The 24,117-nt window shown below is 43.3% G+C and overlaps 1 protein-coding gene across 29 annotated transcripts in view; it reads right to left on the bottom strand.

Moving 5' to 3' along the window:
- Positions 1-24,117, bottom strand: part of RALGPS1 (Ral GEF with PH domain and SH3 binding motif 1) — a 302,263-nt gene that overhangs the window by 234,831 nt on the left and 43,315 nt on the right. For 21 of the 29 annotated variants that reach the window (XM_055271045.2, XM_055271044.2, XM_055271039.2 and 18 more), the window contains exons 2-4: positions 23,008-23,129; positions 18,569-18,676; positions 6,810-6,860 (exon numbers count right to left, since the gene is read on the bottom strand). In XM_055271045.2, the coding sequence (XP_055127020.1) occupies positions 6,810-6,860; positions 18,569-18,676; positions 23,008-23,064 (216 nt within the window). In that variant the 5' untranslated portion in view covers positions 23,065-23,129. The remainder of the gene's footprint in view (positions 1-6,809; positions 6,861-18,568; positions 18,677-23,007; positions 23,130-24,117) is intronic. The other 8 variants (XM_063635825.1, XM_063635824.1, XM_063635819.1 and 5 more) reach the window with 1 other exon arrangement.

The raw sequence follows: 24,117 nt of genomic DNA on the forward strand, positions 1-24,117 counted from the left end.
CACTGCATTAGAGCCTAGGTGACAGAGCAAGACTCTGTCTCTGAAAAAGAAAAAAAAAAAAAGGAGAGAAAAGTCACCATTTTGCTAGGCCCAATAAAATACTCAATTCAGGCAAAGATCATTGACAGATGAAATAATTAGGTAAAAGGTAGATGGGGAACTTCACAATGAAGGAATAAAACAGTCACCACCTGAACCCATCAATAAATCTTCACATGACACAGAGCAAAACAACTGGATGTCTCCTAATGTGATATGTGATAGAAAGTACCCAGCACCACCCAGGACACATTCTTCCCAAAAAGACTGACCCAAAATCCAATCAAGCCTCTTGGGTTAACTTCTAGTTGAAAGAAAATAGGCGACAAGTGAACAAGTTAAACCACCAAGAAGCAGCAGAATATTCACAATTTAGAATATTACACAGTGCAACTAACCTTTCAAGAAGTTAAGTGCATGAGGGAAGAGAGGGAGGATGGACTACACTAGAATCAAAAGGAATTTGAGAAACATTACAACCAACCAAATGCAATGTGCAGGCCCTGGAATTGTCACTGCTATTAGTGGGTTTTGTTTGTTTTTGAGACAATTGGGGAAATTTGAAATTCCCCCAATTTGATCCTAAAGAATTATGGCTAATTTTGTCAGGTGTGATAATGCTATTGTGATTATGGTAGAAAATAACTTTTTAAAGAGCTATACATCTGAAGTTTGAAGGAGGGAAATAAGAAGATGTTAGGCATTTGCTTTCAAAGATTTCCAGGAATAAATAAAAAGAAAAAAAGAGGTAAATGAAGCAAATATGGCAATTGTTGGATCTAGGTAACAGGTATACAAAGGTTCATTTTACCACTCTTCCTATATAAACCCAGTATGTGCATACACGTATCTATTCGAAATTGTTACCAATAAGAAATGTTTAAAAAGAACAGGGCTGGGCATAGTGGCTCACACCTGTAATCCCAGCACTTTGGGAGGCCAAGGCGGGCAGATCACCTGAGGTCAGGAGTTCGAGACCTGCCTGGCCAACATGGTAAAACCCCATCTCTACTAAAACTACAAAAATTAGCCGGGCGTGGTAGCAGGCACCTATAATCCCAGCTACTTGGGAGGCTGAGGCAGGACAACTGTTTGAACCCTGGAGGCGGAGGTTGCAGTGAGCTGTGATCACGCCACTGCACTCCAGCCTGGGTGACAAAAGCAAAACTCCATCTCAAAAAAAAAAAAAAAAAAAAGAAGAAGAAGAAATACTTTAAAAGAATAAGAAGGAAGGGGAACTGAGAGGCAGGAAGATAGGAGGACAGCAGGGCAGTGGGCTGAGGCAGGAAGGCATGTATCCTAGGGCAAGCCAGAGACTGACACAAAGGGACACTGGTGGGTGACAACCACAGTCACAGCCACAACAACGACAACAGTAATAATAGCAGTAAACTCTGAATAAAGTCTTTAACCGCTCAACACAATGCCTGGTATGCACTACACATTCAAAAATGGTTGATGTTGTTTTACTAGGGTCTAGCCTCTGTGCTAAGTACTCTATATGCATTATCTCATTTCATTCTCCAAATAACCCTATGAGGGAGGTACTCTTACTATTCCCACTCTATGAATGAGGAAACCAAAACTCAGAGAGGTGATGTGACTTACCTAAGGTCACATAGCTGGGGCACTGGCAGAAGCAGAATTGTGAAAGTTCCAGAGTTAGACTACCTGTATTTGACCTCCTGACCTGAGGCCTGTGGCAGGCAGTCTCCAAGGGGTCCTCCACTTCCTACTTGCTGGTGTCCAGCTCTTGTATAGTGCCCCCCTTGGTGAAGAGGGCTGATCTGTGATATTAATAGGATACTGTGCAAATGACAGTATGTGACTTCTGAGCCAGGTCACAAAAGTCCTTGTTGGCTCCTGTCTTGTTCTCTTGGGTCACTCATTCTAGGAGAAGTCAACTGCCATGCCATGAGGACACTCAGTGGCTCTATGAACAGTTCCACATGGCAAGGAACAGAGGATTCCTGCCAACAGCCAGGCATTGTGCATGAGCCACCTTGGAAGCAGACTTTCCATCCCAAGTCAAGCCTTCAGATGACTACAGTCCCAGCCAACATCTTGACTACAACCTCCTGAGTGACCTTGAGCCAGGATCACCCAGCTAAGCCACTCTTGGATTCTTCACTCACAGAGACTGTGAGAGATAAATGCTTATTATTTTAAGCTGCTAAATGTGAGAGTAATTTGTTACATAGCAACAGAGGACTAATACAGTAATCATGGACTAAGTTACAATACTTAACATGTCTGAGCTTTAGCTTCCTCACATATAAAACAAAGACAATAACAGCAGGTACATCATAAGATTGTGATGAGGATTAAATGAGACCCTACATCTAAGGAACCTAGCCTAGAGCCTGCACACAGTAGATGCTCAGGAAAATGTAAACAGCCCAGGCTAACCAGCAACAGTCCACATCAGCACGCACCCCTTTTCAACCCTGTGCACAGTGAGCCACTGGGCATTCAGGGCTTACGTCAGAGGGCTAGGAAGCCAAGCAAGGACACAGAGGCAAGGGTCTGCATGGGCAAGGGTGTTGCCCACCACTCCATCACTGGGAGCTGCCCTCCAGACAAGCACCAGAAACTCAAGGACCCCCATGGCGGGGAGGGCTTTAGAAGCCTTTATGTTCAAATCTCCCCTACTCCTCCATCAAAGCAAGTGTCCTTGACCACACCTTCTGTGCATGCTAATCCAACTACCTGGAACATTCTTCTTCCAGGACCATCCCGAATACTATCCAAAAGTATCCAGGTCTCACCATAACTCCTCATAGCTTGCTCAAAGCCTTTCAGATCTCCAAAGACAAGAATCATGGCCCTCAGGTATCTTCTTTTTTCAAGCTACATACCCCCAGCTCCTCATTAATAAGCACAGAGTTGGCAAACAGCATGATGAGAAAGCAGAAGTCTGAGCCAGGGTGGAAAAATGACCAGCTAGGAAGTGGCTGATGCCTTCCAGGACAACCCCAGAGGTCCAAATCACCATATCTAAACCCAGCCAGGATCAATTCTCCAGTTGTGAAGGATCTGAACAGCCTAGGAAAGGCTCATAAACTATATTGCTTACACAATGGAAGCCTGGTAAGATGGCTGTTTCCACATCAAAAGAGGTAAGAGCCCACTGTGCAGTGCAGGAGTCAGGCTACACCCACATGCAACAGGGGCTGAGAGCTTGAGCTCTAGGGTCAGGGCTCAGACAGGCCTGGTTCAAGTCCTGGCTACAGGGTCTATGGTTAATATTCTTCTTCTTATCTCTGTGGGCTGAATTAAGGGTAATCTTAGTAACTAGGCAAGAAAAAATCTTTAGAAAATTAGGATTTCAGCCGGGCGCGGTGGCTCACGCCTGTAATCCCAGCACTTTGGGAGGCCGAGGCGGGTGGATCACGAGGTCAGGAGATCGAGATCATCCTGGCTAACGCGGTGAAACCCTGTCTTTACTAAAAATACAAAAAATTAGCCGGGTGTAGTGGCAGGCGCCTGTAGTCCCAGCTACTCAGGAGGCTGAGGCAGGAGAATGGTGTGAATCCGGGAAGCGGAGCTTGCAGTGAGCCGAGATCGTGCCACTGCACTCCAGCCTGGGTGACAAAGCGAGACTCCGTCTCAAAAAAAAAAAAAAAAAAGAAAAGAAAAAGAAAATTAGGATTTCACAAAGCAAATTGCTATCGGTCTTACAATCACTACATCCCTGGTTCTCATCCAACTGGGAACCCACTAGGGTGCCCAGTCAAAAGCAGATTCCTGAGTCACACTCTAAACCTAAGCATTTGGAATCTCTAAGGCTGAAGCCTAGGCATTCGTAATTTTTTTAAAGAATTCCCAAGTGGATTCTGATGCACAGCCAGGGTTGAAAAGCACTAGTCTGCCGGGCGCGGTGGCTCACGCTTGTAATCCCAGCACTTTGGGAGGCCGAGGCGGGCGGATCACGAGGTCAGGAGATCGAGACCACGGTGAAACCCCGTCTCTACTAAAAATACAAAAAATTAGCCGGGCGTGGTGGTGGGCGCCTGTAGTCCCAGCTACTCGGAGAGGCTGAGGCAGGAGAATTGCGTGAACCCGGGAGGCGGAGCTTGCAGTGAGCCGAGACTGCGCCACTGCACTCCAGCCTGGGCGACAGGGCAAGACTCCGTCTCAAAAAAAAAAAAAAAAAAAAAAAAAAAGAAAAGCACTAGTCTACAAGTTTCCTGATCTCCTGGGAGCCTAGGTCACTCACAGCACCCATCTTGCTCTCAGATGCTGGCCTCTGCATCCTTATTTTATGCCCTTCCAACTCTGGGGTGGTCCAGCCACAACATGGCAGGCATCCCCAAGAAGAAAATTTTCAGTTTTCAGTCTGCTAACGATAATAACATCAGCAAAAAAGCTGGGGCAGCTCCCAGCGTGCTTCCTTTGACCACAGTTTTGACAATGAGGAACAAACTCTTCCATTTTTAGCTAACATGTTATAGATCCAAAATGTTCAAGTCTGGGGTTTCTCCAGATACCTCAAAGCAACTAGTTCTGAATCCTCACTCTGCCTCAGAATTACCTGGGAAACTTTTACAAAATAGGGCTGATTAGGTTTCAGACCCCCATCAAGAGATTCAAGTTCAGATTCAATGGTCTGTGGGGGAGTGTGGGGAGGGGGCTCTGGGTACCCCCATGTTTCCAAGACTGTCCAGGTGATTCTGATGTGCAGCCACGATTAAGAACCACTGCTACAAACTACAGTCTTGAAAACAAAACATCTCCACTCTAACATCTTGTCACAACTTGAACTAAGATATGTGTCGATGAGGTACCTTCCAAACTGCGGCACCCTGAGGAAAAGTCTTGGTCTGGCCTTGGCTATGCCTCTGAAGAGGAAGAAACCCCCACCCGCTTCCCCCCTTCCAGCAGCCTGGCAATGATCCCAGTCTCCTGGGCACATGCAGGTTCAGGGCTCACGGCAGGTGGGCTGCCCTCCTTGATGCTCGGATGAAGAATAAAGCCCTAAATGTCTAAACTGCTCCAGATCCGAGCTAAGCAGAGAACGTAATCAGAAATAGCTTCAGCTGAGAACTAAGGCAACCATCACACACCTATTCTACCAAAAGGCTCCAAGAGGCAGTGATTTGATGTTGTTTTTGATTAGAAAGAATGAATCATACCACACTAGAACAAAACAGAAAAAGAATGGAAGTCAGCCAATTCAAAAAAAGCAAACAAAGCTCTGTTCCCCAACCCTAATGAACACAACACACAGACACAAGCACACACACACACACACACACAATAATACAATAATACAAATAACTGCCACGTCTTCACATAAATGCTGAACAATGCTAGTGGTACTAGTTTCCTCCTAATTTTTAGTAGACTAGGTGCCAGCTCTTGGAAGGCTTGAACACTATGACTTTGTGTTAAGATATGCTCTTTGTCAAAGTCTTAACAGTCACAGTTCTTTAAGAAGAAAGGCATTAAGTTAAGAGTATTCTGGAATTCACACCCTAGTTGCAGTACTTTTTGATCTACCTCCCCAACCACACTCCTCTCCTCTGAGGTCTGAACCTCACTCACAAGGCTGGGTCCCTCAGTGTTTGCCCACGTTGACCACATACTCTTGGCCTTAGGTGACTGGACCAGCATTGGACATATGACTATGCTGGCCTGGACTGAAATCTGCTGGTCCCAGTCTGGGGCGGTGACTTAAAGATCATGTAAACGTGGGCCCTTTGGAAAGGCCAAATCAGGTCAAATCAGACAAGAAAGCAGGAGAAGGAGAGGTAAAAGTGGAGCAGGAAGTAGTGACTGCCTGTGTCCTGGTGGCTCTCTGGGTGCCTGAACTCACCCCATGAATTCTGTAAAGTGCCCCTTTATCCTTGTAATAAATTCCTCTTCAGCCTATTCAGCTACTTTTTTTTTTTTTAGACAGAGTCTCGCTCTTTTGCCCAGGCTGGAGTGCAATGGCACGATCATGGCTCACTGCAACCTTCACCTCCCGGGTTCAAGCAATTCTCTTGCCTCAGCCTCCCTATTCAGCTACTTTGAAATGGATTTTTGTTTACCTGATCTCACACGCACACACACATACACACACCCTGGGTAAAATAACCAAAACCTTGTTATCAATTGCCAAACATTTCCAGGAATTTTTTTAAGACCAAAATCAACTTTTTACCCTTTACTGAATATGCTGTTTCTAAAAATATACATATGCTTTTTTTTTTTTTGACACTCACTATTTTGCTCAGGCTGGTCTCAAACCCCTGATCTCAAGTGATCCTCCCACCTAGGCCTCCCAAAGTGCTGGGATTATAGGTGTGAGCCACCACACCTGACCAATATATGCTTTCAATGTAAATATGTACATGTTTGCTATGGCAACTGGTTTCAAAAATAGAAACAAGGCAACCACCAGAATTTGGGATCAACAAAAGGAGAACTGTCTAGAAAAATGTTCCCTCACATCACTTCTTGAAAGTAAACATTTTCAGCAGGAGGAGCCTGGGAAAAGGAATGAGGGTGTTAAGACCTGACTCTCAGGCATAGAGTCCTGTGGGTACCAACTGCTCCCAGCCCTGCCAGAGTAAGCCAGACAGGAGACATTCTCTGGAAAATCCAAATAACGGGCTCAAAAACATGAGCACCATCAAGAATAGAATGGGGTTTAAATCGATAACATGCATTTATAGAGCCTTCAAGAGAGAAACTGAGAAATGGAGTCACTCTAACAGTGGCTGACTAAATCCTCACTGCCCACCCACAGCATTAATAGAAGAGCAGAAAGACAAAGTACAGACCTCCGGCTGGATAGCTTTAAACACAGGTATATCCATTAATGTAATCTGGCTCTGCAACAAAAGAGAATTAATTTTAGAAAATACTGTACATCAAAGATAACTGTCATGTTACTTTATACAGAGTCATATATATTCATAAAAGTTATACGTTCCCCTTTGAGATAAAAAACAAGACCGAATAGAGTAAAAAATTGGATACATTTCTGAAATGCCTCTCCCAACCCTTCCCCCTCTTCATAAATCCTGATCCACACCCTTCTTTCTTGAATGTGAGATGAACTTTCAATTTAGGAATTAAAGAAGTTGTTTGGAGGGTGGGCGTGGGAGAAAAGGGAACAGTTTTATTTGGAAATTTTCATACTAATTGAATTTGTATTTCAAGCATGAACTACTTTTGTAATTTTTTAAAGTTGTAGAAACAATATTTAAAATTAGAATGCTAAACAGAAACACTATTACTATAAATTAAGTTCATTTTAAAGTTGTGGCTTATAGAAATTATATTTTTCTTCTGAAGTCATTGATACTGCCCCTAAATTATATGGTAGAGTGCTATTCAAGATGCACCCACAGACCATCACGGGACCACAAACTGTTTATTCCACCAGCCCACAACGAGAGAAGTACAGAAGCTGAGAGCAACCATTTGGAACTTGCATAGCAATTTTTTACATGACCATGACATTTCCATTATATACATTTTAAGTATCTGTCCTCAAATTATTGGAAATGGAAAAAACTAGTCCTTCACCACAGCCGGCTTAAGAGGCAGCAATGTCATCAATAGAGAAGACATATATCGGGTTAAAAGGCTGCGCTCATCATAAGAACCTCATCTGGTGACAGTAAGAGGAAGCATCATCCTGACCATTTTTCAGACCAAGGCATGAACTGAACTGCCTTCACATGATCCACCTACCTCCATGTCACATGGGATGCCAGATGTCAGTTAAGAGATGCCTCTGTGACACGCCAGGGAGAGGAGAGCTGAAGACCTTTGGATGCCTTTAATGTGAGAAGACACTCTGTCCATTGAACACAGGCCATCCAGGATGACATGATACAGGGAACAAATGGGCTCTGGAGTCTACAGAGCTTGGGTGTGTGTCTGGACACTGTCACTTAATGGCAATGTTCTCTTTGACACACAATCTCTCTCAGTCAGGTACCACATCTAGAAAATGATGACAATAATCCCTATTTTACAGGGTCTCGGTGAAAATTCAAGACAAGAGGTAGTGTTCCTGGCACCTGACAGATGCTCAATAAATACATAAGAGAGTGTGTTTATGTTTGTGTATCTGAGTGTGTGTGTGTGAGGATATGGTGTGTGTGACAGTGTGAGTGTAAGTGTATAAGTGTGTGTGTGAGGGTGTACGTGTGTGCGTGTGTATCAAAGTGTGAGTATGTGTGTGTGAGAGAATGTGAGTGTGAGGGTGTGTATGTGTGTGTGTCAAAACGGAAGCCACACAGATGGGCTCATGTACTGGCATGTGAACTTACGGTTCCTGACCAATACATAAGCTAGCAAATAAGGGACTATTAATTTGGTTGAATATCCATGCACTGAGGTTGCTCTAAAGAACATGTTTAAAATCCACTGCGCCAGTAAAAACCCTTGTATTAAGAATATATTGGAGAAAAATGGCAATACACTCAAAGGTGGTTCAAGGTCACTGGGTTCCTGAGAAGCACAGGATACAGGCCAAAGCAGACCATCCTCAGGCAGAGTGGAGAGGAAAACATGCGGCTGGCTTCAGTGGAGAACCTCTTTTTCCTCTCCCAGGAGCTAGTGTTCCTCATGGAAACGGGTGAAATGCTGCCACCAGCCTGGCTGAGAGGTGGGAGAGAGGACCAGGAATAAGGAAGCACTGGAGCGGAATCTGAGCTCTTCTGCCTCCAGGTACCACCCAACACCTCTTGATGTCAAGGAGACTCTTGACATCAGCATAATGTATCTGGCCCTCATAATCTGGGTGTTGAGTGGCCATAAGCCCTGAAGGCCTATAGGTCTATGTTTGGCCTACAGCTACATGGCTCAGAGCTATGTCCTGAGCAGTGCAAACAGACTGGCATTTCTTCTGCCAGATCCATCAAGATTGTTAGCCAAGTGTTTCTCATATTTGGATTAAGTCTGCCATCCTGGGGAACAGAAAGGCCTTGTAAAGACAGGAGATTTGAACTGAAAGCTCAGAGGACCTTGGAAATCTCCCCTGCAGTTCAAGTTAACACCCTATCCGGGAGAACCGGCAGGATGTTTGCAATGTCATTTAGGAAAAGAACCAAAAGTCTGCTAATGTGAAAATGAGAAAACTTCCTTTCCATCCTGCCACCAGTTCTAGGGTTTGCTACTGAATTTCCAGATGATTTATTAAAGCAGTGACCTTACATTTCACATTTTTTGGATGGTCCAAGTTTCAAATATTCTGCTCTCTACTCAGACCATAAGTCAGAAAATGTGTTCAGGTGTTTTATTCAAAACAAACAACAACAAAGGTCACCAGACTTAGACTAGCTAGTCCGAAACACATAGTGAGGTTTCAGAAGAATCTCTCCTATTTCTATCCTTTCAATTCTGACCAAAAAAGATACAGTGTCTAGAGCGAGGATATTTTGATACAAGATACTTATAAAGATCATCAGATTATCGATTTCATGCCATTTTACTAAAAAGCCAAACATATGTTAAAGAGGTTGCTGATGACTAATCCTTCCCCGGAAGTTTGAACACTCAAGGCCACTCAGTTTTATCAAAAAGGGGGGTGGGAAGTGTGGGTATGGGGGTGTGGTAAGAGGTGAGGTCAGGTCCCGTCACACTTCATAGCCAGCTCTTGGGACCATCTCAGCACCCTGTCCCTCCCTCAGGAGAGGTACCTTGGTTTCCTGGAGAGAAAAGGCATTTTCTAAGAAACATGAGACAAGGAGCCTCCCATTCTCGTTTCCAAGCAGCAAATCCGGCCAGTAGTGGGGCTGAGCGAGAACACTCGTAAGTCTCTTAATGGCCTATCCTTATTTTGAGAAATAAAGCATTAACATAAGATGTTCAGTCAAGCTAGTCACCTGGCAATGGCTTCCTTAAGACTACCTAGTCCCTTCTCCCATCTCCTCCTTCCTCCTGGTCCAGGGCCCTCTAAAAACCCAGGCTTTTAAGGGAAATGCTACTTGGTTAGCCAAAAGGAAAAAAAAAAGTTTTTTTGCATATGTTAAATGTAGTATTTCTCCTCTCTAACAGTGGCCGACTAAATCCTCTCTTCCCAGCCTCAACCTTAGTGTAAGGGTCTTCCAGACCCCAAATAAACAAACAAAAAAAGCCGTTGGCTTTACCCCACTCCACCAAGGCATGGCCAAGAGGGCTCACAGAACAAAGGGTAATCAGCTCCAAAGATCTATTCCTGCTTTGACTCACAGAACCACAGAAAGCCCATGTCTGGCAATTTTAGAAAAGAGTCAGGGGATGGGCCTAGGAACTGTTCTGTTCCTTTTGAAAATTAATCAAGCAGTAACTTATTCAAAGCTTTTTTAACTTTTTATTTTTAAAAAATGTCAAACTAGGCTGGGCGCAGTGGTTCACGCCTGTAATCTCAGCACTTTGGGAGGCCGAGGCTGGCGGATGACTTGAGGTCAGGAGTTCAAGACCAGCCTGGCCAACGTGGTAAAACACTGTCTCTAATATAACATACAAAAATTAGCCGGGTGTGGTGGTGGATGCCTGTAATCCCAGCTACTCAGGAGGCTGAGGCAAGAGAATTGCTTGAACCCAGGAGGAGGAGGTTGCAGTGAGCCGAAATCACACCACTGCACTCCAGCCTGGGAGTGAGATTCTGTCTCAAAACAAAACAAAAAGTCAAATCTACAAAAAAGTCACAATGACAAATACTATATGACTCCACTTACATGAGGTAACTAGAAGAGTCAAAATCATGGAGTCAGAAAGTAGAATAGTGGTTGCTGGGGGTTGGGAGGGGGGGAATGGGGAGTTGTTTAATGGATACAGAGTTTCCATTTTGCAAGATGAAAGCAGTTCTGGAGACTGGTTACATAACACTGTGAATGTACTTAACACTGCTGAATTGTACACTGAAAAATGTTAAGATAGTAAATTTTATATTATGTATATTTTGCCACAATCAAAACGAAAAAAAGAGCCACCCCAGAAGTTCTTCAATGTGACTTGTCCCAATCACAAGTCTCTCTCCCACCAAAAGTAACCATTATCCTGACTTTCTTCAAGTTTTTTAAATAATTTAATCACTCAAGTATATACACCTATACATCACAGGGTAGTCCTGTCCACTTTTTTAAAAATTTGTTAAGTGCTATCTACCTACCTACCTACCTATTTTAGAGAGAGGGTCTTACCTGTTGTCCAGGCTTGAATGCAGTGGTGTGATCATACCTAGTGAGCTAACCTCAAAATTCTGGGTTCAAGTGATCCCTCCTGCCTCAGCCTCCTGAGAAGCTACAACTCAGGTATAAAGCCACCATGCCCAGCTAACTTTTTAATTTTTTGTAGAGATGGAGTCTAGCTCTGTTGCCCAGGCTGATCTCTAACTCCTGGCCTCAAACAGTCCTCCCACCACAACCTCCCAAAGTGCTGGGATTACAGATGTAAGCCACCATGCTCAACCTGATACGTACTTTTTGTTTGTTTGTTTTGATATGGAGTCTCGCTCTGTTGCCCAGGTTGGAGTGCAGTGGTGCAATCTCGGCTCACTGCAACCTCCACCTCCCGGGTTCAAGCAATTCTCCTGCCTCAGCCTCCTGAGTAGCTGGGACTACAGGTGTGCGCCACCATGCCCGGCTAATTTTTGTATTTTTAGTAGAGACGGGGTTTCACCATATTGGCCAGGCTGGTCTCAAACTCCTGACCTTGTGATCCGCCCACCTCAGCCTCCCAAAGTGTTGGGATTACAGGCGTGAGCCACTGCACCAGCCAATATGTACTTTTTAAATCTCTTTTAATCTACAAATATTCTCTCCATCCCTTTATATTCCTTGTAATACATCTGCTGAAGAATCCAAGCCATTTGACCTACACAGTTCTCCACACTTACGGAGCAGGTCAATGTGTTCTTCCATTCTTGGTGTGTCTGCAAATCAGCAGCTGAACCCAGGGACTTCATCAGACACAAATGCATCCCTTTGGCAAGACCGCAGGTGGTGGCACACTGCTTCATCAGGAGGCACACAATGGCTCTCCTTTTGTAATGTTAGTGGCTATTGATGTTCACTGCTTAGATATTTTCATTCACTGGGGTTACAAAATGATGATATTCCAATTCTTTCATTTCTTTTCCTTTTCTTAACTGAACTAATTTAATAGACACTTTCCCTCATCTACTGTTTGGTTATCCAGTGCAGTTAGTTCAAAAGTAAAAGGCAGGACAAATGTTTGATTCTTTCCTCATATTTACCAGTTTTTAAGATTATAAACTGCCCCATTATCATCGAAAGGTGGCCCATTGCTTGATGAGTTTCAATCATTTGCAATTGTTATCCCTTTGAAGCTCAAACTGTGCCATGATGGGGCAATGGGAGCTTCTTCTAGCTAGCTCTTGAGTCCTTTTGCCACGGACCCTCCTATTCCTTCACAGCTTCCTCACTGGGTACTGGGAAGATGTACCAGGCTCATCTTGAACATGTCCTTTCCCAGGCTTGGAATCAACCAGTTCTCTGGAAGCCATGGGTTCTTTTAGTAAGAAATGCTATTTCAAGACCACAATGCAGAATTCATACTGATATTTCCAATTCAAATTCAGGGCATTTTTAAAAACTTACTTAACCTCTTCTGTATTATATCTGTATCTCCTTTCTTCTATTTTGAAAATCTTGGTCTCAAGGAAACAGAGTATACTAGGATTCCAGAATCCCCTAAGTTTTCATTTACTTTATCCTATAGTCATACTATATCTACCATCTGGGCATACATTCATTACAAACTATACCCTCTATCTTTAATCCTCATTCAGTCTTAATTCCACAAGTAATTGCATGTTTACTGCTCTCTGTCTTTATAGTGATGGTTCTCTAATTATGTTCATTATCTAAGATTCATTCTCTCATAGATTCCTCAGGAAGGGCTCAGGGGAATAAGATTCTGAGGCCTTGCATGTTCACAACAGTTTGTTTGTGTCCTTTATACTTTAAAGTCAGTTTTGCTGGATATACTATAAATTCTTTGGCTCACTTTTTCTTTCTTTCCTTAATTATATAGTTCCATTTCCTTTTGGCAAAAACGTGTTTCTGTCAAAAAAAGACTGATGGTAATCTAATCATTTCCTGTATATGTCATTTGCTGTTTTTGCCTAAATGTCCAAATGATTTTTTTTCCTTTAAAAGCCAGTAGTTTGTAAAAAAATATGTCTTTAGTATTGACCATTTGGGGTTGACATTCTCGGCTTCATGGTGTGCTCTTTCAATATGCAGTTTCGAATCTTTTTTTTTTTTATTTCATGAACATTTTCCTAAATTTTAGTTTTAATTATTTGTGAAGTTCCCTTGCCTTTTTGTTCCCTGCTTTCAGGCATTCCTATTATCTGTATGTTGGATGTTCTTTGGCTATCATGAATATTTGTCACTTTTCCCCAAAGTCTTATTCTTTCTTCATTTATTTTCATGTGAAAAAGTTTCCTCCTTTAGGCATTTTCTGTTGTTTATGTGTTCCTGTGTTCTACTAGTTCAATCTTCATTTCCAAAAGAATTCTTTTATTTTTAAGTCTTTCCTAAATTCTGTCATCTCATTTCTGAGATTTTCGTTTTTCTGATTTATGATCTTCATGTGTGATCTTAACATATCTTAGCTCATTTAAAAATAAACAGTTACAGGTTTTGTCTGTTTTGTGGCATGCTTTCATTGTCTATAGGGATTCTTGTCTCTTTTTTTGTATAATAACTTTGAATGAGATTTGACAGCAATAATTTCCTGTTGCTTATTTTTATGCAAAATTAGTTTTCCTGAGCTTTTACAGGACAATATGGTTCAGAGTACCTCTTCTAACTTCACACAGCTCTGTTTTAGGTTGCTTTCATGTAGTGTTCAACACCATAGCCACTATTTCTTGAGATTTCTCACACACACACACACACACACACACACACACACACACACACACTCTCTTAGATCATCTTTTGCCACAACTATCTCTATCCTTTCTGATCATTTTGACTCCACTCCATACTGAATTTCTTAGGTATGCAGCATCATTCTAGAAGGGACCCCTTAGTTGCCTGGTTTCGAGAGGTCATAATGGCTATTCCACAGATCCCTTCTACTCACCCATTATTTGAATAGTCAAAATCCCTGCCAATTTCAGCTGCTATTCCCACCCTGACCCACTGAACTTTCTAGCAAATACCTATTGACAACTTTCAGGTTCTCTTATTCTCAAGTCTATCAAATACCCCAATGCTTATTCTGCTTTCTCCTCTACAGATGCTGATACCCTGAAGGTCTTGTGGATGCTGGTGGTATATATTCAACCACTTGTATTTTGGGGGTGATGAAGATAACTTGTCACCTAGGTTTACTACAACTTTATTCATGGATTTCAGGGTTTGCTATCTAGTTGTTCTGAATGTCCACAGTGGGGCAGTGGGGGAATACGGATTAAGAGATAATTTAAAAATATGCTACTGCCACCACCATCTTCCCAGAATCACTTAAATAATTCTTTCAGTGGGTTTTCATGTCTGGGTTTTTTCTTTCACTAGACAGGAAACTAAAATGCCAGTTGGTCTGGTTCAAATCTAACACCTAGGCACTCCAGTGCTTTCCCAGAGGCCAAAGACTCCAGAGACCTGGTTTCACATGTAAGCTAAAGACACACTAGCTCCAGCAGGGACAGCCACAGTTTTAGCACTGTATTCTCAAAAAGTATTCACCATCCTTCCCTACAGTCTTCCCAGCCTCAGAAAGGCAGCCTGAAGCAAGCCAAGCAATACCCTACGGCTGAGGCTAGAAAACCAGGCCCTGAGTCTCACCAAGGAGTCCTGTTAGGCAATGTTTTTCTATGACGCAGTCTAACTCTCTGCCATTCCACAGGGTAAACAGCTATAAAGGGATTTTTAAGCCTCATTATTGCTTCTTTCATGAAGCTAAAAAACATGACTCTTAAGAGTACAAGTAAACATACATAAATAGAACATAGAAGCTAGGCCATCAGCCTGCAAGATCCATGATGTCCTCTAAAGGAGAGGCAATACAGCTTTGTGGCTAAGAGTGCAGACTCTAGTGTTACACTGTCCAATATGGTAGCCACTACCCACATGTGGCTACTGAGCATTTGAAATGTTGTTAGCACTATAAAGTGTAAAACACACATCGGAGCCAGGTACAGTGGCACAAGCCTATAGTCCGAGCTATTTAGGAGGCTGAGGCAGGAAAAGGGCTTGAGTCCAAGAGTTCAAGGCACTGCACTGCGGTGTAACTGCACCTGTGAATAGCCACTGCACTCTAGCCTGGACAACATAGTGAGACCTTGTCTCTTACACACACACACATCAGATTTTGAAGACTTAGCTTGTAAAGAAAAAGAATATAAAGTATTTCAATAATTTTATGTTGCTTATATTTTAAAATGATAACATTTTAGATATACAGGGTTAAATAAAACATTATTACAAGTAACTTTACCTCTTTTTTTAATGTAGTTACTAGAAAAAATTTTTTTTTCCTCTTTTGAGACGGAGTTTCGCTCTTTTTGCCCAGGCTGGAGTGCAATGGCGTGATCTCGGCTCACTGCAACCTCTGCCTCCTGGCTTCAAGCGATGCTACTGCCTCAGCCTCCTGAGTAGCTGGGATTACAGGCATGTGCCACCACGTCCAGTTAATTTTGTATTTTTAGTAGAGACCTGGTTTCTCCACGTTGACCAAACTGGTCTCGAACTCCCGACCTCAGGTGATCCACCCGCCTCAGCCTCCCAAAGTGCTGGGATTATTTATAGGCATGAGCCACCGCACCCGGCCGATTAGTAGAAAATTTTAAATTGCATACGTAGCTTACATTGTATTTCTATTGCAAATCACTGGTCTACAGTGTCAGACAGCCCTGGTTTTAAATCCCAGCTGTGCCAGGTACTATCTGTGTGAAGAGACAACTTTCTTAAGGGTTGACTCGCTTATCAGTAAATTGGGAATAATAATTATACCTAATCTATAAGGCTGTTATGAAAAGTAAATTAGATAAAGCATGTAAAACATTTAGCACAAGACCTAGACATAATCAGTGTTCAAACATAGGAGTTGCTCTTATTATTACTTCCTAGCATTACGTGGGTAATTAGGAGATGAGAGTTTCAGACCTGGCTCTGCCAATACCTGGCTATATAATCCATGTAAGAAAATTAATCTCTTGGATCCTTACTTTATCAAAAAATTGGGAGCTAATGATATGCCTCATTGAGTTGCTGTAAGAACTGAACTCTTGGCCAGGTGCGGTGGCTCCTGCCTGTAATCCCAGTACTTTGGGAGGCCGAGGCGAGCAGATCATGAGATCAGGAGATTGAGACCATCCTGGCCAACATGGTGAAACCCTGTCTCTACTAAAAATGCAAAAATTAGCTGGACATGGTGGTGTGCACCTATAATCCCAGCTACTCAGGAGGCTGAGGCAGGAGAATTACTTGAACCTGGGAGGCCGAGGTTTCAGTGAGCCAAGATCCCGCCACTGCACTCCTGCCTGGTGACAGAGCAAGACTCCGTCTCAAAGAAAAAAAAAAAAAAAAGAATTGAACTCTTTCAGGCAATACATATTTTCTGAGCACCTACTACGAGCCAGGCATATTTTGGGCACTGGGAAAAAACTCAGTGAACAAGTCAGATAAGTTCCCGTCCTCAGAAAGTTTATATTCCAGTGGGAGAGAAATGAAATAAAAAATTATTATTATATAGGCCGGGAGTGGTGGCTCACGCCTGCAATCCCAGCACTTTGGGAGGCTGAGGTGGAAGGATCACTTGAATCCAAGAATTGGAGACCAGCCACAGCAACACAGTGAGATCTCATCTCTACTAAAAATCAAAAAAATTAGCAGGGCACGGTGGTGTGCACCTGTAGCCCCAGCACTTTGGGAGGCTGAGGCAGGAGGATCACTTGAGCCAGGGAGATAGAGGCTGTAGTGAGCTGTGACTGTGCCACTGCACTTCAGCCTGAGTGATGGAATGAGATGCTGTCTCAAAAAAAAAAATTATTCTATAATGTAATGTTGAGTAGTAATAAGAGTTATGAAGAAAAACAGAGCAGAGTAAGGAGAAAGGTAATGATGGAAAGATGTTACTTTAGCCCAGTGAAAGTCCTAAGGACAGACATTTGAACACAGAGTGAGCAGACAACTAAGGAAGAGCCATGAAGACTGAAAAAAGAAAAGGACAGAGGATGCAGGTGAGCCTGAGGAAGACAGAGACAGTGGGAGAGCACGGAGGTGGGGGCAGACGAGGAGGCTTGGCCAGACCATAGAGAGTACTGGAGGCCTCAGGAGGAACTCTGGGTCTCATTCTAGTAGGAGGGAGCCACTAGAGAGTTTGAAGGTTTTAAAATGATCCCTCAGACACACTGAAGGAGATGACGCATGTGCCAGGCTCAGTATGGCCTTGCATAAAGTAAACATGGAAGAAGCCAATGATGGCAGAGCAATGACATGGGGCCCAGCTAGTTCCCTTGGCACCCAGGAGGACAAGAAACCTCTTTTACCAAAGAGGGTAGAGAAGACGTGGGTATGGGTTAGAAACACTTCCAGGGTTCTGGAGAGAAGTTCAATGCTTGGACAACACTCTCAATCAGGTTTGAGGTCACCCCAGAGTCAATATTCTCCCTCTGCTGTCAAAGTGCAAAAGGAGAAAACCAAGTCATGGCAAAACAAGGAGCCAACACTGCTCCACTACAAGGGACAGTCCCTTAGTTAGACCGGGAGCAACACACTGGTTGAAGATATATTTTCTTTTTAAATTTATATTTTTTAAAATTGCCCAAATAATATTGTTTATCATTGTAGAAAATGGTTGTTATAAAAATATAGAAAGTATACATAAAAAAGAAAAATTAAATTCCAATTACCTGGAATCTATAACCAAATACTATAGTAAATAATATGTTTGGCTACACAGATCCAGATATTTACGAATATGTAAACAAAAAATCTAGACCTCGTGCAAATACATGTCATATGTGTGTTGTACATGCTTTTTTTTTTTTTTTTGAGACAGGGTTTTCCTCTGTCACCCAGGCTGGAATGTAGTTGCACGATCACAGCTCACTGCAGCTTCAACGTTCCAGGCTGAAGCAATCCTCTCACCTGTCTCCTGAGTGGCTGGGACTACAAGAGTGTGCCACCACACCTGGCTAATTTTTTTATTTCCATTTTTTGTAGAGGCAGTCTCCCTATGTTGCCCAGGCTGATCTCGAACTCCTGGGCTCAAGCCATCCTCCTACCTCAGCCTCCCACGGCGCTGGGATTATAGGCGTGAGCCATCTTGCCCAGCCTGTACATGCATTTTTTAAATTGCATGTTCTCCACAAACTGTGCTTTAGTCTGCTCCTTTCACTTTTATATATATAGTATACAGCCTTCCAGGTTAGTTAATTTCAAGACAGCACCCTTTTTAATGCTGCATTGTATTTCATAAAGGGTGGTACGGACTTTACTCAACGCTCCCCTCTTGTTGGGCATATAGAGTGTTTCCAATCTGAGCCCAAAGCCTAAGTGGTGGCTCCCTCTAGTGCCCTGTTGTGGTGCCCAGCCACCCACACCAGCCCTGTTTCACTTACAGCAAACTCCTCTGGGGTCACTTTCAAGACATCGAAGACAACAGCATCATAGCTCTTGCTGGCATAGTCGCAGCTCTGGCCCTCCAGAGAGTCCGAGCTGCTGCTGCCCTGTGGAGAGCAGGGAGAGATAGTGCCAACTGAATGATCTGACGTGGAATCACTGCCTCCCAAACCTCCTCGGAATTGAGGATGGGAGAGCAATAGAATAGTACAATAAAAACAGCTTCTATTCCATGGTGTATATGTGCCACATTTTCTTAATCCAGTCTATTGTTGTTGGACATTTGGGTTGGTTCCAACTCTTTGCTATTGTGAATAGTGCCGCAATAAACATACGTGTGCATGTGTCTTTATAGCAGCATGATTTGTAGTCCTTTGGGTATATACCCAGTAATGGGATGGCTGGGTCAAATGGTATTTCTAGTTCTAGATCCCTGAGGAATCGCCACACTGACTTCCACAATGGTTGAACTAGTTTACAGTCCCACCAACAGTGTAAAAGTGTTCCTATTTCTCCACATCCTCTCCAGCACCTGTTGTTTCCTGATTTTTTAATGATGGCCATTCTAACTGGTGTGAGATGGTATCTCACTGTGGTTTTGATTTGCATTTCTCTGATGGCCAGTGATGATGAGCATTTCTTCATGTGTTTTTTGGCTGCATAAATGTCTTCTTTTGAATACTATGCAGCCATAAAAAATGATGAGTTCGTGTCCTTTGTAGGGACATGGATGAAACTGGAAAACATCATTCTCAGTAAACTATCGCAAGGACAAAAAACCAAACACCGCATGTTCTCACTCATAGGTGGGAACTGAACAATGAGAACTCACGGACACAGGAAGGGGAACATCACACTCTGGGGACTGTTGTGGGGTGGGGGGAGGGGGGAGGGACAGCATTAGGAGATATACCTAATGCTAAATGATGAGTTAATGGGTGCAGGAAATCAACATGGCACATGGATACATATGTAACAAACCTGCACATTGTGCACATGTAGCCTAAAACCTAAAGTATAATAATAAAAAAAAAAAAAAAAAAAAAAAAAAAAACAGCTTCTATTGATTAGAGCTTTACCCCAGTCCAGGCACCGTGTTAAGCACTGCATGTGTATCATCTTATTTCCTTCTCATGTGTGCCCTATGAGTATACATTATTATTGTTCTCATTTTATAGATAAGGAAGTAGAGGCAATGTTACTTCTCCAAGGTATCTCAGCTATGAAAGGGAAAGCCAGAAAATAAACTTACTTTTGTATCTATCCGACCCCAAAACACATACCTTCAGTTGCCACACCCTAACTTTCTCTGGCCAGTGGTTTAGTGGTGGTGTAAAAAATTACAGCCCAATCTTCCTTGAGGGAGAACAGTACTGCATGTCTTAGGAGGCCTGAGGAGACAATCTGCTTCATGATGTCTTTCAAACATTACCTGGTTTTACCTTTCTTTTTCCTACTTGAAGTCACTGCAGGAAATTATTACACAAAATGTGAAAGTAGCTCTCAAGGCTTATTTATCATGGGGGCCACTTGGAATTCAACGCCTGCTTGCTAATGAGCTGAGAGGTAACCAACTGGCTTTAGAGGCTGGTGTGAAAGTTATATTTAGTAGAGTCCTTTGTGCTAAGGACACTCTGCATCCTGCATGGATATGAAAGAGTCTCCCATAAAAAGGCAAGTTAAAACTCCTCAAATGTGGCTGATTTCATGAATCTCAACACTGTGGGGATCCCAGAATGTTGAATACACTTTCTCTTTAATTTAACTTCATCAAGCTCAATCAAGCTTACCACCCAAAAACTGTGCCCAGTTCATAAACGATTTTATTCGTCTCAGCTCACGAAGAAGGATTTTGTGGTTTCCATTAACCTCAACATCTTGGACTGGGATTTAGAGAATATGCTTTTACTAATTCTTCCTTATTTCACTCTGTCCAAAATGGCTATATCTGGAAAAACTTTGTAATCTTCCTGAAAACTAGAGTGCTTTTAGGCCAGTGAGGGAAACCAATAGTCAACAACTGGAAATGTAAGGTTAAAAAGAAGAGCAGGAACTTAAACCTGTAGATTTCGATAGGCCTGTGTCATCAAAAGATTTTAAAATGAGTCTACTATACCAAAAACTCTTAAGATGATCTTAAGAAGCAGTATACCATAGTGGTTAAGAGCTCTGAGGTCAGATAGGCCTGGTTAAAATGCCAGCTCCACACCAGTTGCTGTCTGTGCTCAGACAAATAACTTCGTTTTACTGAGTCTCAGTTATCATCTGTAAAATGGTGATGTTAAACCTACTTCCCAGGGCCATAGTATGGGTTATATAAAATACAGCTTAAAAAGTAACTGGCAGAATCTGCCTCCACCCCCAGAAGGGCTGATTCGAGGGGACTCCAGTGAGCTCAGGCATGGTTATTTTTTTTTTTTTTTTTGGGTGGGAGTCTCGCTCTGTCACTCGGGCGAGAGTGCAGTGGTGTGATCTCGGCTCACTGCAACCTCCACATGCTGGGTTCAAGTGATTCTCCTGTCTCAGTCTCCCAAGTAGCTGGGATTACAGGCACCCGCCACCACGCCTGGCTAATTTTTGTAATTTCAGTAGGGGTGGGGTTTCACCATGTTGGCCAGGCTGGTCTCGAACTCCTGACCTCAGGTAATCCACCCACCTCGGCCTCCCAAAGTGCTGGGATTACAAGCATGAAGCCACCACACCCGGCCCAGGCATGGCTATTTTTAAAGTTCCACAGTGACAGGACATTCTCCCTTGAGGAGAACCTATGCAGAGTGAACTTTTGAAAAGTTATAAAGACTTCTCCTGATGCTGCTGGAATTGGCAGTCTACTCCATCTCCCAGTCTCATATGTAGATCCTGAGCAGACAATTCTGCACAAACCGTTCTGTACTTCTACACCCACCTTCCAGAAAGCAGAATATATCAGGGTGACAGGGTGGATTTTCTTTTGGATGGTATAATGTCATGGTTAGGAGCACCAGCTCCAGAGTCAGGGAGGCCTGGCTTTGAATCCCCACCCACCTGGCAGCTGTGTGATTCCAAGCCAGCTTGTTCACCTGTCTGTGCCTTAGCTTCCTCATCTATAAACTGGGGATAAAATAATAATATACACCTGATGGGGTTATTGTGAATATTAAATTAGACAATGCCTATGGAACATGCAAAAAAGTGCCTGGTATATAGTAAGCAACAAATTATGGGGCTATGTGGGTGTAAATGTATCACTCAGACATCAAAATTTATTGAGCCCTTCAGTTATACATGTATTCATTCATTTGCTCATTCATTTATTCAAAAAATATTTATTGAGTACTTACCTTGTGCTGGATACACATATATGCACATATACACAGCATATATGTGTGAATGTGTATAATGTGTATACATATATATATACACTCAAATATATATATATATACACACACACACATATATACATATATACACACACAGACCAGAGAAAAAAGAAGCTCACTCTAAACGGAAATAGAAGTCTGATTCCTCTAGTTACAAAAAGGAGTCCATTCCTGGGATTTCAGGTATTATAACTTTCCAGTGAAACACCATTGTATCTGCCCCAAATACACACAATCATACAAGGGGACTTGTTCAATCAAAGGCTGCCCCAAATACATTCATTGGTGATGATGATGAGGGTAATGACAATCCTGCTGCAGCAGCAGCTTTACTTAAACCTATCCCGATTTCAGGACCAGAGATCAAAACACCGAATTTTCTTGAACGGTTTATAAGAAATGAACTGAGTCCTGTGACTTTTTGGCTGGTTACCCAGGATCACTTCAAAAGCCTAGCATAATGAGGAGGGCCTTGTGGGCTCAAACCCTGGTATGGCCTTGCCAATCTGTCAGAGGAGCAGGCATTACACACACAACAGGGTGGTGGCATCTTGGGCCTCAAATGGCACCCACTCCTCCTGCATGCTTCTGTGCCATTACTGAGCGTGGAAAGCAAACTCCCAAACCCCACAGCAGGGGCCCTAGCCCAGGCCACTGCAGACCACCAGTCCTTACAACCATTTCCTACTGAGCAAGGTAAATAAGAACCCAGGGCTGGCTGGAATGACTTCTGTCTGACTTCATTCTGGAATGTGTGTGACTTATTTATAATCAGAAGCAGCTTTTCCTGGGAAAGGTCTGATCCCTTCTTGCCACCAAAATGGAATGTGGCACTTGCTACGACTGGACTGGGCAGGTATTTGTTTTTCTTTGAAGAGAATGACTTCAGAAAACATGCTGATCCTCAGGGCTGACTGCCTCCCAAATCTCACGCCTGGCGTGGCCAGGGGCCTTAGGAGTGCTAAGAATGGTGGTATTCATAGAGCCCTACTGCCTTGCTGTCCAAGGCTCAGCTGGGGCCTGGGTTAGCTGAAAGGAGACCCCTCTACCCACTGTCCTGATTCTGGCAGCCTCAGTACCTGTGGAGTGGCAGAGGTGACCAACACGCTAGCCATCAGACCATTCCTCTTGTACATAGTCTCCAGGCCACAGGGAGCTTCAGGGCAGCCTCTGCAGGTAACATAACCTGTCTGGAGAAGTCCTGCAAGGCAAAGGGGCTCATAAAAACCAGTCTTCAAAACAAATTTATCCCCACCCCCAGGCAAAAGCTGTACCAGACTTGAGCAGATCATCTCAGAAGAGACCTTTAAAGAAAGGTCATAAGCTAGTGGCTTTCAGGCTAACTATGGCCCACTGATACAGTTTGATGGGCTTGTACAGGGTATTAATATTTTTAAAATTAATAATCAACATTTAAAAATTAGACGATTTCACATAGAATTCTGGATTTCTGACTTTTCTGGCAATACTGGGCCCATTTTCCTGCATGGTGACCATCAGCCAGCTGAGTGGCGGCTGCCCCTTGGATTGGAGCAGGGCCTTTGAGTCCCCAATTGGCTTGTGCAACCATTTCAGTGTGTGCCTGGCCCTTGCAGGCTCTAGAGTTTGTGATCTTTGTCTTATTTATTTTGAGACAGGGTCTTACTCTGTCACCCAGACTGGAGTTCAGTGGCTCAATCACGGCTCACTGCAGCCTCAACCTCCTGGGCTCAGGTGATCCTTCCACCTCAGTCTCCCGAGTCGCTGGGACTACAGGCATTTACCACCATGCCCCACTAATTTTTTTGTGGAGGTGGGGTCTTGCTATGTTGCCTAGCTGGTCTCAAACTCCTGGGCTCAAGCAATCCTCTCACCTCGGCCTCCCAAAGTGCTAGGATTACAGGTGTGAGCCACCGCATTCAGCCTTGATTTTTCTTTTAAAACAAAGGCAGGGTGAAGAAGACAAGCAAATTCTCCTGTGTTCCCCTGGCACCACACTTCATCAATAATAACCTGGGTAATAGCTAACCCCATACAGTATTATATGCCATGCTTGGCATACATTAGCTCATCTAACCCAAAAATCCTGAAGTAGGTCCTATCATTACACCCTATTGCATGTGGGGAAACTGAGGCACAGGGAGACAGATATCTCATTATTTGATGGCTTTGTTCATGCCACCCTACCACCCTGTCATCATTCAAGACCC

Source organism: Symphalangus syndactylus, chromosome 3 (genome assembly GCF_028878055.3).
Source record: "Symphalangus syndactylus isolate Jambi chromosome 3, NHGRI_mSymSyn1-v2.1_pri, whole genome shotgun sequence".
In the NCBI taxonomy this organism is placed as follows: domain Eukaryota; kingdom Metazoa; phylum Chordata; class Mammalia; order Primates; family Hylobatidae; genus Symphalangus; species Symphalangus syndactylus.